General features: G+C 39.9%; 1 protein-coding gene across 5 annotated transcripts in view; it reads left to right on the top strand.

The window, feature by feature from the left end:
• Positions 1-988: 988 nt before the first annotated feature.
• The window catches only part of ANXA7 (annexin A7), a 57958-nt gene continuing 43832 nt past the window's right edge, over positions 989-15114 (top strand). For 2 of the 5 annotated variants that reach the window (XM_070946234.1, XM_070946231.1), the window contains exons 1-2: positions 1054-1132; positions 9371-9425. In XM_070946234.1, coding sequence (XP_070802335.1) covers positions 9372-9425 — 54 coding nt within the window. In that variant the 5' untranslated portion in view covers positions 1054-1132; position 9371. Of the gene's footprint in view, positions 1133-1170; positions 1235-9370; positions 9430-15114 lie in introns of those variants that run through there. The other 3 variants (XM_070946235.1, XM_070946232.1, XM_070946233.1) reach the window with 3 other exon arrangements.

Here is a 15114-nt window from a genome sequence, read left to right as displayed (position 1 = left end):
AAAGATGATCAAATCTGAATTTATTTTATACACAGAAATGAGGTTAGGAATATGACAGAAGTTTCATTAAGATCCCATGCAGATATTGTATAGCTCAATACAGATAGTCCTCAATTTACAACAATTTATTTAGTGACTGAAGTTACAATGGCACTGAAAACAGTAACTTGACTTTTTCACATGACCATTGCTGCATATCCATAGTCATGTGATCAAAATTCAGATACTTGCAATTGACTCATGAAGGTTGCAGTGTCCTGGGGTCATGTGATAATCTTTCGTGACCTGACAAAATTATTGGGGAAGCCAGATCCATATAACTGCAGTAATTCACTTAATAACTAGCAAGAAAGATTATAAAATGAGGCAAAACTTAACTTACTTAGCAATAGAAATTTTGGATTTAATTTTGGTTGTAACTGAGAACTACCTGAACCTCCAAATCAGGTCTGTGATGGCACATCATTGCCAAAAATAGCAGATCTATAGTTGTGATGGCTTCTTATGTGCAGCCAAATGTGGTCTTATCTCAGTGGATTTTCCCCTGGCTTCCTTGTAAAAAACATTAAGATTGATAAACCCTGTTTCGTCGATTTAATACCTATTAAAGCTAAAGCAAAACTACGTTTATCTAACAACAAGTAAAATTGCGGACTGGCAGTTACACATCCTTCGTTTGACCAGACAAGGGCCTAAATCACAGGGTTGATTCCCGATCCGGCACATGCATTTTTCCCGAAAGAGGGTTTGCGGCAACGCTGCGCTCCTTCGAAGGGAGCAACGAAGACTAATGCTCAAGGAGCAGTGCCCGATGAGTGGCGGCAGGCGTTGTTGAGGCGCAGCGGTCTCTCCATGGTAGTCTAGTGTCCGGTTCGGTGTCGGAGCGAGGACTGACAGGGATGCGCAGCCGATGCCGAAGTTCGTCCTTCCGGAGGCTCCCACTTTCGCCTTCCCGTTGCCCAGAGAAGGCGGAAGGCCGGCGGGGCAGGCGGGGCGAAAACGTTCCTACCCTCGGACCAGGAAAGGGGCGGATCAGGCTCGCCTCGCCCGTCTCCATTTTGCTCTTCGTACTGAGCGTTGATGGTCGGAGGGGACGCCGAGTTTCTTAGCCGCAGTCCAGGCGAGTGCAGGGGTAAGGGAGCCCGAGCCGGGAAGTGCTCCGTCTGAGGCCACAGAGACAGTCCCTTTCTCCCAGAGACGGCCTTTCCCCCTCCCTTTCCAGGTTCCTCACAGGGTGTGTGCCTGCCTCTAGTTTTTTGGATCTATTTTTGCTTTTTTTTTTAATGTTGTTTTATGGGAGGGGGGGAATGTCCCAGTTAGAGGGGCTCGCGTCTCCCGCTGTAACCAGCTAACCCACTCCGCTCTCTTTGCCCGTTTGATGCCCCCCCTTCAGATCATGAAGCAAACTTTCTTATTGTGAATATAGGTCATTCATGAACCGAAAATGTGGAATAAAAGCGCCGGAAATTATGTACAAGTCAATCAGTGAAAACGTGAAAACGATTTAAGGCTTTTTTGTTACTCTTGAGTTTGACGCTTTTCTCTAACGGCTCGTTGTATAATGAGCAAATTAATGATGGCATGTACTCGTCAGGAAAATTTTCTCTTTGTGTTTAATCTTTCTCCTTAATTTGATCTATAGTGCTGGCAGCTAATGTGTGAAGTCATTCTCTTCATTGTCAGTGTGCTCGTTTCTGCTTCCTTAAAATGCGTAGCTGCTCTAAGACAGAGGTTAGCCTTGTTTACTAACAAATAGAGTAGGTTGTTTCCCTAGAGACTTTGGCTACAAGATGGGTGGCAAATAAATTTCATAAATAAATAAAGTAGATCTGTGAATGCATGGAAACGCCTTCATATACACCCTATTCCCTCTGGGAAATTTTTGAGCGAAGGAAGATAAATTTCCTCACAAGCAAATAAATATCTATGGAGATTCTCCGTCATCCAGATCATGGTTATCCCAAAAGTGCTTTTTCAAAAGGCAACTGGACTTGCTTTTTTCCCTCTTGAAGATGTTTCGCTTCTCATCCAGGAAGCTTTTTCAGTTCAGTTTTCAGCACCACAATGGGGAGGGAAAATATTGCCCTCTTCTTAAGCAGAGTTGCTGAAAATCCCTGCTTCTCTGCTGCAATTTCTTCCCCATTGGTAGACTGATCTACTTGCTAGCAGGAAAAGCAGATAGGGGACTGCTTGCACTTTTCTGAAGGCAGCATGCAAGTCACAGATTGTCCAACTTTTTCTTAAGACATTTGTACCACTGGGGTAGCTGCCACAGAATTTTACATCACAAATAATTGTACAGTTTACCAGTTATGCTGGCTTTTGGAAGTACTACAGATGTAGCGGCCTTTAAACTTAATTTACTTAAAATATATTGTTGGAGAACTAATACTGATAATATAAACCTTTTTCAGGGGGATTTTGCTGATAGAAGATTTTTTTAAAAAAAGGTTTTTTTTATTTTATAGACAAACAAACATACAATACATAATCATTCAGTGTATCTGAGTACATCTTTTGTGTCTTCTTCTTACTCCTCCAATCTTTATCGTATCTTAATATTAACATTTCATTTATTGTAACATTTCTCCCCCATTTAATACATATTATCTGATAGAAGATTGAGGAGGCCTGACAGGATTAGCTAATCTTTTATGTTTAATATTTCATTAATTTGCCCATTCTTTACACCTGCAGATGGAGCAAAAAAAGAAGGTTAATTCTATTTCTGATTAAAAGCCAGAATTGAATTTGTTCATCATCTAATGGAGTTTAGCCCCTCCTTTGCAGGCTGCATAAGAGAAAGAGCTTTCCCCACTCAGCTCTGTCTTCAGGCCAAGTACCAAAACCATGCATAGGAAGGAAAAGTAAAGGTTTGAAGGAGAAGGAAGGAAAACTTAAGACCAAGGAAGCAAGATGTTGCAAGCAAGTCATTGCTATGGTCACAGTGTTCCTGTGGCTGGTCAGCTGCTTGAAACACATCTCTGTGACTAATCAGGCTAAGGAACTCCATTGGGTTTCGTCCTTAGCCAGTCAAATGGCACTTCCAGATATACCCACACTCCTTACAATTTTTGTCATTTTTCATCTTCTGGCTACTGTATCCCTGTTTCTTTCCATGAACCCAACTAGAAAGCAGCACTGAGAAACAAAAGGAGACTAAGAAGCTAGTCATAACCCTATTGATTCTCTTTCTCAACCAGAAGAGATAGATATTGTGAGGCTTCTCATGTAGGGGTGGAAGAACCATGGGTTGATTAGGGAATCAGATAGGAACCAGGTAGCCCCAAATGATGGATCTTCTTCCTCTTCTACAGGAGCCAGCAGATACTAATTCGTCTTGGGCCAAATAGTTTAATACGTTTTTATACTGTTTTAAATTTTATAATCTGTGTGTTTTATCTTTTTGGCTGTTCACCACCCTGAATCCTTCGGGAGTAGGGCAGTATATAAATCTAATAAAATAAAATAAATAAATACTAGCTTTCCAAGGGCCTCTCCCAACCAGTAGCTGACTGGCCTTTAATGAGCACAACAAAGCTGCATTCACATGATACATTTACCTAGTTACTGAATTAGGTGATTTTCATAGGATATTTTCAGATGTAGCCCAACATAAGATAATATAAAAATAAAATGTATAACTAGTAACTAAACCAATTAGGCTATAAGATGTGTTTTATTAGCATTTTTTACTATTTACTGAGTTCTCATAATTCATGGAGCTATCTCTGTAGAACTCACTTAGCTTCACAATAGCTAGCCAAATTTAACCCTAACTTTACACATTGCACAAATTTAAACATTGTTAAGCATTCTTATAAGATGTGCAGCCATTTAAATTTTACAAATTAAATCTCTCTCTCCTCCCTCCCTCTCTCTCCCTCTCTTGTGCATGTGTCTTTCTCTCTGTCAAACAATAAATGTCAGTAGAAGCTTTGGTTGACTAATCCTTCAGGACTTTTCTCTTTCAGCTTGTAGTTTAGGGAAGTGTATCTCTTCCCATTTTACATATGGAGATGTATTCTTTCTCACTTTACAGTGTTCTGACCATTATGGTCAGATAATTTAAAAATGAAGATTTATCAGCTAAAACAGGATAAAACTTCACAGCATGCAATAGGAAAATGCCTATATTTTATGAATTTCATATATATTTAAATTGTAAATATTTCTACTCTGAACTATTAACTACTGATGTTAAAGCTTTTTATAAATACATATTTTTGCATATATGGTATTGGAGGCAACAAGTAGGCAGTTCTTTTCCATATATTTTTTCTTTTTAAATAAAAAATATCTAGTTAATTATAGGTCTATTTTTTATTTCTTGAATTTAACCATTTCTATAAATACTATATCCTAGAATTAGATCCATTAATACTTATAGTATTTCTAAAAATCCTAAATCCCTTGATTAGATCTACTACAAATACTGTTTCCCTGAAAATAAGACCTATCCAAAAAAGAAGCCCTAGCGTGTTTTTTACGCGTGCACCTAATATTAAGCCTACCCTCAAAATAAGCCCTACTTAAGAGCCTGCACAGCTGGCTGCACACCCATTTCGTCTGGTTGTTCGCAGTGCTGTGGCCCCAAGGCAAGGCAGGGGGGAGTGGAGCTTCCCCATGTGCCCTGCACCGGCTTACTTCAGGGCTTCTGCAGCTAGGCCATCCACACCTTAACACTTCCACCCCCAACCTCACATGGCCACAGCTGTGGCTATGCGGGGTCCCAGTGGAGCTGTCGCCACAAGGCAAGGCAAGTGTTGGGGCATGGGTGGCCTGGCTGCAGGGCCCCTGAGATAAGCTGATGCGGGGCATGTGGGGAGCTCAACCTCCTGCCTTGTGGCAGCGGCATTGGCACACCACACTGCCTCCTGCCCTTTTGCAAGCAAGCAGATGTGGGCCTCCCATACACGGGGAAAAAAATAAGACCCCGCCCCCAAAATAAGCCCTAGTGCATATTTTGGGGCCCAAAAGAAAATAAGACCCGGTCTTATTTTCGGGGAAACACGGGTTGTGCCTTTCTTACTGTACTTATTCAAAGGGCGTAAATTTATTTTTTGAAATATATATCAGTTTCAGTGGAATGAATTATCTAGAAATTATTGTGGTGTATTTTTGTCTGATTTGAGAGAATATAAGCTTGTAAACCGAAATCTTATCTCAATTCTCTCACTCAGTTATTTCCCTCAAAGTGATTATAAGCCATTTTATGACAGAAATATGGTGGTCTAATACAATAATATAAAGTTTGGATGTTAATTCTTTTGTTGACTTGATGACATCCAGAATTAATTTTTCAAATTCAATAAGTTGCCTTTTAATAGCTTTGATATTATTTGGGGTGGGGAAAAAGAAATACATTTGTAGCAAATTGAGGCAATTAAGATTGGTGCTTGAAAATGTTCCCCCCCCCCCCCCGGAATAAAATAACATCACATATTACTTCAGTTGCCTTTTGTTCTTTCATTACTTTCTACCAGTAGTAATTTTTCACAATGAGGATGTTTCATAACTAATAAGTACTGAAATGGAGAGAGAAAAGTGAGGTTGCACCTTTTCCAGATTTCCATTGCTGACATAAAATGGATTAGAAGTAGAATTTATTGTTCTTTAGTATAATCAGCACAGAAGGAGAGACTTTTCATCCTCTTTTAAAGTTCCATGGCAAACCATCATTTGGGTTCTGCATTTCCTACCACTCTTACAATATTTCTCAGCTATCTGGCTTTGCAGTCCTATTTAAGGTGTGGAATACCCAATCCATTCTCTTTTGAGTTAGTCAGTAATAATATATTAGTACATTTCTTTATTAATACTGATATTAGATAGGTGAAGAAAAATGACAAATTTAATCTAAACTTGTGACTATGTGACTAACCATAATTTCTTAAATTATATGCTATCCAACTCTGGGCTATTTACATTTATAATTGTATTTATATATGCATGAAAGCATCGGTTTGTTTTTTTCATATATTAAGGAATATATGCAAAAAATTAAAATCTCGGGTGCTTTCCTGCGTTGTGTTAAATTTATTTATTTATTTATTTATTATTTATTAATTTTATTTCTATACCGCCCTTCTCCCGGAGGACTCAGGGCGGTGTACAGCCTGATTAAAAGCACAAAGACAGACAGAATTTAAAATAAATTAAAATTATTAAATGATAGGCTCAATTTAAAACCCCAAATTTAAAATTCCATTTTTAAAACCCAATTAAAATCTTTACCTTGATAGCCCAGCCTGGCGGAACAACAAGGTTTTGAGGGCACAGCGAGATACACGGAGATCAGAGATTTTACGAATTTCTGGGGGCAGCTCGTTCCAAAGGGCAGGGGCTCCCACAGAGAAGGCCCTCCCCCTGGGTGTCGCCAGCTGACATAATTTGGCCGATGGCACCCTGAGGAGACCCTCTCTGTGGGAGCGGACTGGCCGGTGGGAGGCTACTGGTGGCAGAAGACGGTCTCGAAGGTATCCAGGTCCAATGCCATGGAGCACTTTAAAGGTGGTGACCAACACCTTGAATCGCACCCGGAAGGCCACTGGGAGCCAGTGCAGCTCGCACAGGAGGGGTGTCACGTGGGCACAACGAGTTGCGCCCATAACCACCCGCGTGGCCACATTCTGGACCAGTTGGAGCCTCCGGGTGCTTTTCAAGGGGAGCCCCATGTAGAGAGCATTGCAGTAGTCCAGTCGGGAGGTGACAAGGGCATGAGTGACTGTGCGCAAGGCGTCACGATCCAGAAAGGGCTGCAACTGGTGGATCAGGCGAACCTGATAAAAAGCCCTCCTGCCCACGGCCATCATATGTTCTTCTAAAGACAGCCGTGCGTCCAGGAGGACACCCAGATTGCGAGCCCTCTCTGGGGGGGGGTAAAGACTCACCCCCAATAGTCAGTGATGGCGCTAGCTGACTATATCGCGACACCGGGAACCACAGCCACTCAGTCTTGGAGGGGTTGAGTCTGAGCCTATTTCTCCCCATCCAAACCCGCACGGCCTCCAGGCAGCGAGACATCACCTCAGGGGCATCGTTGGGGTGGTCTGGGGTGGAGATGTACAGCTGAGTATCATCAGGGTACAGATGGACTCTCACCCCCAAACCACGGATGACCTCACCCAGCGGCTTCACATAAATGTTGAACAGAAGGGCGAGAGGACCGACCCCTGCGGCACTCCCCATGCAAGGCGCCTCGAAGTCGACCTCTGTCCTCCTGTCAACACGAACTGTGAGCGGTCGGAGAGGAAGGAGGAGAACCACCGCAAAACGGTGCCCCCTATTCCTAACCCCCTCAACCGCTGCAGCATGATACCATGGTCGATGGTATCAAAAGCCGCTGAGAGATCTAACAGGACCAGGACAGAGGAGCAACCCCTGTCTCGAGCCCTCCAGAGATCATCCACCAACGCGACCAATGCCGTTTCAGTGCTGTACCCCTGCCTGAAGCCCGACTGGTACGGGTCCAGATAGATAGCTTCATCCAGGTGCCCGGGCAGTTGTTGTGCCACCACACTCTTAACAATCTTCGCCACAAAACGAAGGTTGGAGACCGGATGGTAGTTGGCTAATTCAGCCGGGTCCAGGGAAGGCTTCTTGAGGAGGGGCCTCACCACCGCCTCCTACCAAATTCTGTCTGGAATGCTGTATTCCTACCAAGTAGGAATTAAGCCTCTATCAACCAGCATGATGACAGCAAAAACAACACAGCTAATTACAAGTGGGAGATGACTGGAAGGGCCTATTACGTGCTCAATGGCCAAATTGATTAATGGCATAGAAAGGCAGAGATCTCTGTAATGGTAGTTTAATACTCTGACGATGTCAGCAGATGGCTGATGAAAGCTTAGTAGAATAAAATTTTAATTATTTTAGTTTCAGAGCTCGCAGAATGTCAGCTTCTTTCTTTACAAATATACCTGGAACTCATATTTTTAGAATAATATGTGTGTATATACAAACAGCACTTTTGTTGGTGTAGCCAATTAAGTGGTGGTGTTTTCACATGTATACAGAGACAGTTGGGGATAGCCCTTAGAGTAGTTGTGTGGGTCAGGGGTGGGTTCTAAATTTTTTTACTACCAGTTCTGTGGGTGTGGCTTATTTTGTGGGCATGGCTTGATGGTCATATGACAATTCTTTAGGATTTAGCAGAGGTACTGGTCTACCAGGCTTTTAAGTGCTTGCAGAGCTGTACCCATCTACCCATTTATTTTTGCAGGCATTGGTCTACTCATTTATTTTTGCAGGCACTGGTCTACCCATTTATTTTTGCAGGCACTGGTCTATTCATGTATGTTTGCTGGCACTGGTCTACCCATTTATTTTTGCAGGCATCGGTCTACTCATGTATTTTTGCAGGCACTGATCTACCCATTTATTTTTGCAGGCACTGGTCTACCCATTTATTTTTGCAGGCACTGGTCTATTCATGTATGTTTGCTGGCACTGATCTACCCATTTATTTTTGCAGGCACTGGTCTATTCATGTATGTTTGCTGGCTCTGGTCTACCCATTTATTTTTGCAGGCACCGGTCTACTCATTTGTTTTTGGAGGCACCGGTCTACCACCAAACTGCCTTTTACCACTGATCAGCTGTAGGGCGGCCCTTTGAAGCCCCCCAGCAAGAGTTTAAATAGTTTTTTTCCTTATAATCCATCAGCTGGGACTCAGGAGGCAGCAATAGATTGGGGGTGGGGCCAAATAAAAGGTAAGAATAACATGGGGGGGAGGGCAGAACCGGTTCGGTGATGTCATATCGTCACCACTATTGGCTCGGCCAAACTGGGCCGAACCGGGAGGAACCCACCACTGGTGTGGGTCCTCCAAGAGACCCAAATGTATTAATAATTTCAACAGTAAGGTTTCTTTTACTATACATTACAGAGCACCTCTTTGAAATGTTTTGCATAACTCTTGTTTACTTTACAATTTCAGTATCTGCAAGTACTTCCCATTGCCTAGAAAGTGGGCTTTTTGTTTTTATCTGTTTGGATACTCAGTGAACATTTTGTGAGCAACCAGCTGTCAGGCAGACATATGCTTGCTATTCATTTATAATATAGCCTTAATATAAGTGATTGAATGAATTAATCTCAGGCTTTTCATTCCTTCCTTTCTTTTTTCGTGAATTCCTAAAAAATGAAGTATTCATTTGAAGAAATTTAAAAACAAATAAAATTATTATTATTAAGTTTTACTATAGATCACACACATAAATAAACAATTAAAAAGTGATGGGAATAAAAGGAGTTTTATATGCCTCTTGTCTCCCTTCTGTGAGTTCATTAGTGCTCGATACTTGAAATGACGAAATTTTACAGAAGGTCTCAAGTGTTTGTTTTTTTCCCCTTACTTTACAGAATGTCATACCCAGGATATCCTCCATCAGGCTACCCATCTTTTCCTGGTTATCCTGCAAGTATTGATTTGTTTAATATATGCTGGGGGCGTTAAGCAATTTATGAAATAAACTAACTTGAGTGAATTAACGTCAGCACCATTTGGTCTGAATCTATCTTGAGATTGGCAAAGTAAAGCCTTATATATTCTATTTATTAAGAAAACTATAAATAGCAATGCTTGTTCATTTCTTTTTTCTCTTTTTATAATTTATTAATTTATAATATAAAATACAAAAGAAAATAGTAGGAAAATAAGGGAGGGAAAGGAAAAGGGAAAACTGTAAGGCAAACGGAAAAAAGAAAGAGAAAGCATTGACTTCCAACTCCCTTTGGTGCTGTAGAATAATAATAATAGCATAACAGAATAAACCTCAACATCAAATAATAGCATCAAACCTCAACTTTTTACTTTTACATAATAATGTAAACTAGCCATTTCTATAACAACAAACCTATCTAATCAGGAAAATCCAAAATCAAAGTTTCATTTTTTTCCACCTCAAGCACAAAGTCCAGAAGCAGTTTCCAAATAGAAACAAAAGTAATTGTATTTTTTCTTTGATCAAAGCAGTCAATTTGGCCATCTCTGCTAACTCCATCAACTTTTCAAACCATTCATCCATTGTAAGAATAAAAGTGTCCTTCCATTTTTGTGTGTAAAGTAATCTTGTTGCCATCAACATATATACAGTAACATCAAAGTTTCATTTTTTCCCTGTTAAACCCAGAAGAAAAGTTAATAATAATATTAACAACAACAATAAAAACAGAGTTGGAAGGGACCTTGTAGGTCATCTAGTCCAACCCCCTCCTCAAGCAGGAGACTCTATACCATTTCTGACAAATGGCTGTCCAGTCTCATCTTGAAAGCCTCTGGTAAAGAACCCACAACTTCTGAAGGCAACTTCTGTTCCATGGGTTGATTGCTCTCACTGTCAGAAAATTTCACCTTATTTCTAGGTTGAATCTCTCCTTGATCAGTTTCCTTGTCTGGCCTTCAGGTGCTTTGGAAAATAGGTTGTCCCCCTCCTCTCTGTGACAGCCCCTCTGTGACATCCTTCTCACAGTTACTGCTATTAAGCCAGGTTTCACCCAGTCTATATGTGTACTTTTGATTTTTATTGTCTAAGTGTAAGATTTTACTTTTCTCTATGTTGAATTTCATTTTGTTAGATAGGCACAGTTTTCAAGTTTGTCAAGATCCATCTGGATGTTGAGCCCATCATCTAGGACAGTGATGGCTAACTTTTTTGCCATTGTGTACCAGGAAGGGGTATACCCATACAACGAAATTCACTTAACACCCAAAGACCAGGTCCAACACACATAACAATCCCCAAACACATTCCCACCCACCCCAGTTCCCCACCCCTAAACCACCCAAACATCCACACAACAGACCAAGTAATGCTGTCCAACAGCTCACTGATGGTGGCCCTTTAGCTCATTGTTGAGTGCAATTATAGCTCTGGGATATAAACTATTCAGAAAACGTGTGGTCCGAGTTTTAATTGTTCTGTATCTTCTGCCAGAAGGCAATAGTCCAAAAAGATTGTGAGCAGGATGGGAAGAGTCGCTGAGAATGTTATGCAACTTCCTCAAACAGCGAGATTCGAAGATGTCATCCAGGGCTGGTAGCTGGCGCCCGATGATATTCTGGGCAGTTTTAACGATTCTCTGTAGAGCTTTTTTGACCGCTACAGAGCTGCTCCCATACCATGCAAGAATGCCGTATGTCAGGACACTCAATGGTGCTGCGATAGTAGGACAGAAGTAGATGCTGAGATAGATTTATCTTCCTGAGCATTCTCAGAAGTACAGCCTCTTCTGTGCCTTCTTCACAAGCATGTTAGCATTCATAGTCCATGAGAGGTCCTCCGAGATATAAATGCCCAGAAATTTAAAACTACCAACCCTCTCCACCTCCTCACCATTTATGTACAATGGTAAATCTACATCTCTCTTCCTCCTGAAGTCAATTATAAGTTCTTTAGTTTTTTTGATGTTAAGTGTAAGATTATTTTCTTTACACCACAATGTCAGCCTTTGTACTTCCTTTCTATAAGCAGATTCATTGTTCTTATTAATGAGCCCCACCACTGTTGTGTCATCCACAAATTTAATAATTGCGTTGGTGTTATACAATGGTGTGCAGTCATGCGTGTACAAGGAATAAAGGAAAGGGCTTAGCACACAACCCTGGGGGGCTCCTATACTTAGTATCAGAGTAGAGGAATGGTGAGATCCCATCCTTACTGACTGTGGCCTACCTGTCAGAAAATCCTTAAACAAATCCTCTGATTTATACCCAAATTGGACATTTTAAGAAACAACCTGTTGGGTAAAATGGTGTTAAAGGCAGAGCTATAATCCACAAATAACAGCCTCGCATATGTCCCCTGTTGTTCCAAATTATTAAGTACAGTATGGACAACAATAGACATAGCTTCGTCAGTTGATCTATTACTCCTATATGCAAATTGGTATGGGTCTAAAGTAGATGGAAGACTAGCCTTAATATAGTTCAACATCAGCCTCCCAAAACATTTCATGACAACAGATGTTAAAGCTACTGGTCTATAATCATTAAGGGATACCACTACTGTCTGCTTAGTGACTGGCACTATAATGGATGTCTTCAGGCAGAACTCTGGAATGTTATATTCATCAAGATTAGACAGGTGTTTTCTTAACTGTTTTCTTGCTTATTTCAATTTTTATTTGTAGTCTGTCTTTGGTAGGATGGGCTATAGTTTCTTTTTATGTGAAGATTGATGCAAAGAATGAGTTAAGCAGTTCTGCTTTCTCTCTACTGCCTGTTACTTCCTTGCCATCTTCTCTCTTTAGTGGACTGACTGTTTCCTTGACCTTTTTCTTGTTATTTATATCTTGAAAGAAACTTTTAAAAATTATCTTTGACTTTTGTTGCAAGTTTTTGTTCATTCTGAGCCTCTGCTTTCCTGACTTGATCTTTGCAGATTCTGGCTATCTGCTGATATTCTGCCTTAGTTAATGTGTCCCTCTTTCCATTTTTGGTACTTATCCTTTTTGTCTTTCAGTTTATCAGAGATCTTTGTACAGCCATGCTGGTTTCTTCTTGGATTTCATGTTTTTCTTTTTCAGTGATATTGTGCTGGACTTGGATTTTATTATCATATTTTTCAAAGTTTCCCAAGCTTCTTGGGGTGTTTTCCCTTTTAGGATTTTCAACCAAAGAATCTTTCCCAAGTTCTCTCTGAGTTTGTTAAAATCAGCTTTTTTAAAAACTAAGACTTCGATATGATTATGTTCTATTGCTTGTGTTTGCATTATGTTGAATTCTAATATGACATGGTCACTCTCACCCACGGTTCCTGTAATTTCAACTTCCTCTATCACTTCTTCTCTGTTAGTAAGAATTAATCCAGTATGATTGTCCCTCTAGTTCCGTCCTCTACCTTTTGGACAACAAAATTGTCAGCTAGGTTGTTCAGGAACCTGTTCGATCTCTCACTTGATGCCAAATTAGTCTTCTAGTTGATATCAGGGTAATTAAACTCCCCCATTACTATTGTGTGTTTCCTAAATATATTTGTTAATTGGTTAGCAAAAAATACATCTATTTTTTCTGCTTTCTTGGGTGGCCTGTAGTATACACCAGAGTGGATAAAAATCATTTTTTTAAGTTAAATTGGATTTTTTTTTATTTAAATCATTTTTTTAAAATTTAAATCTGATTTTTAAAATTTTTATCAAATTTATTTTAATAAAATGCTTTTGGAGTAAAAACCTATCTAAAGATAGTTTTCTATTTAAGACACATTAATAATTTAGTTTATCCAGCATTAAATGGAGCTTAGTTATGTAGCATGAGCTGTATATTCTGCAATATTGGGACTGTCGGTGAGTCATCCGTGGGTCAGAGGAGGAGCCGCTGCAAGACGGAGATGACAGTTGCTCTTTAAAAATTACGATTTAAATCGAGTTGATTTAAATCAAGCCTTTTTACTAGTGATTTAAATCATTTAAATGATTTAAATCAACTTGATTTAAATTAAATCCATCCTGGTATACACATATGGCAATGTCATTCTTTTTTCTTTTACATTGACCCATATTCATTCTAGGAGGTTTTCATCTTTGGTTTCGTGCATTTCTGTAGCGATATAGTGGTCTTTTACATATAGTGCAACTCCAACCCCCTCTTTTCTGGGATCTGTTTTTTTTAGCAGTTTGTATCCTTCTATCAGTGTGTTCCAGTCATGGGTTTCATCCTACCAAGTTTCAGTAATTGTAACTATATCATATCTACCATTATGTGTACTAATAATTCAAGTTCACTCTATTTGTTCCCCAAACTTTGAGCATTTGTATATAGACATTTGATATTGTTATGTCTGACACTAGGTATGTTTCCTATATTTCCTATTTGGTGTTTGAGTTTGTCTTCCTTCCCATCAATCCTTCTCTCATTATTTGATTTGTTTTTTGGGGGTTTTTGCTTGGAATTAGGTCCTGGAGATCCTAAAGATTGGTTACCCTCCCTCCTTAATTTTAGTTTAAAGCCCTCCAGATAAGTTGAGCCAATCATTTAATGAAATCATTCTTCTCAGTTTTTGTGAGGTGCAAAGTTTTTATTTTTACCTTTATATTCACTATGACAATCTTTTATATTAAGATGTGAATCCTACTCCAGTATTTCTTTGCTTTATCACATGTCCACCATAAGTGATAAAAGGTCCCTTCTTTACATCTGCATTTCTAACATTCATTTGAAATACCTTTATACATTCTTGACAACTTACCTGGTTTTAAATACCAACGATATATCATCTTGTACCTACCAGAAACATAACTGTAAAAAGCAGACTAGAAATAAAAGTTAAAATAAGCAAAGAGAACACCTGTTTGATCTTGGTAAATACAAATCACCGGGACCAGATGGATTACATCCCAGAGTTCTAAAGGAGCTGGCAGATGTCATTTCAGAACCACTGTACCACATTTTCCAAAAATCCTGGAGCACTGGGGACTGGAAAAGAGCTGATATGGCTCCCATCTTCAAAAAAGGAAAAAAATCAGACCCAGGAAGTTACAGACCAATTAGCCTAACATCAATACCCGGGAAGATATTGGAAAAGATAATAAACAGATCTGCCAACACCTAGAAATAAGTAAAGTAATAACTAACAGCCAGCACGGATTGTTAAAAGCAGATCATGCCAAACCAATCTTATTTCATTCTTCAATGTAGTGATTAAATTAGTAAACCAGCTAAATACTGTGGACATAATATACTAAAGACTTCAGCAAGGCATTCGACAAAGTAGACCACAACCTACTTCTTTGTAAGCTAGAAAAAAGTGGGATAGATAGCTTCACCACCAGATGGATTCGCAACTGGCTGACAAACAGTATTCAACGAGTAGTCCTTAATAGGTTTAAGTCTACATGGAGAGAAGTAAGCAGTGGGGTACCATAAGGTTCCATCTTAGGTCCAGTACTCTTCAATATCTTCATAAACGACTTAGATGAGGGAATAGAAGGGGAATTTACCAAATTTGTAGATGATACTAAACTGGCAGGAATAGCTAATACCCTAGAACAGAGGGTCCTCAAACTTTCTAAATGGGGCCGATTAACAGTCCCCCAGACTGGGTGAGCGTGGCTAGGTGGTCATGGGATTGGGTGGGCGTGGCCAATTTAAGAGTCCATTTTTTTGC

Source organism: Pituophis catenifer, unplaced genomic scaffold, assembly GCF_029215685.1.
Source record: "Pituophis catenifer annectens isolate HBS135680 unplaced genomic scaffold, rPitCat1.0.hap2 SCAF_6, whole genome shotgun sequence".
NCBI lineage: Eukaryota > Metazoa > Chordata > Lepidosauria > Squamata > Colubridae > Pituophis > Pituophis catenifer.
The sequence above is the reverse complement of the archived record's forward strand: the minus strand, read 5'-3'. Positions and strand labels throughout refer to the sequence as shown.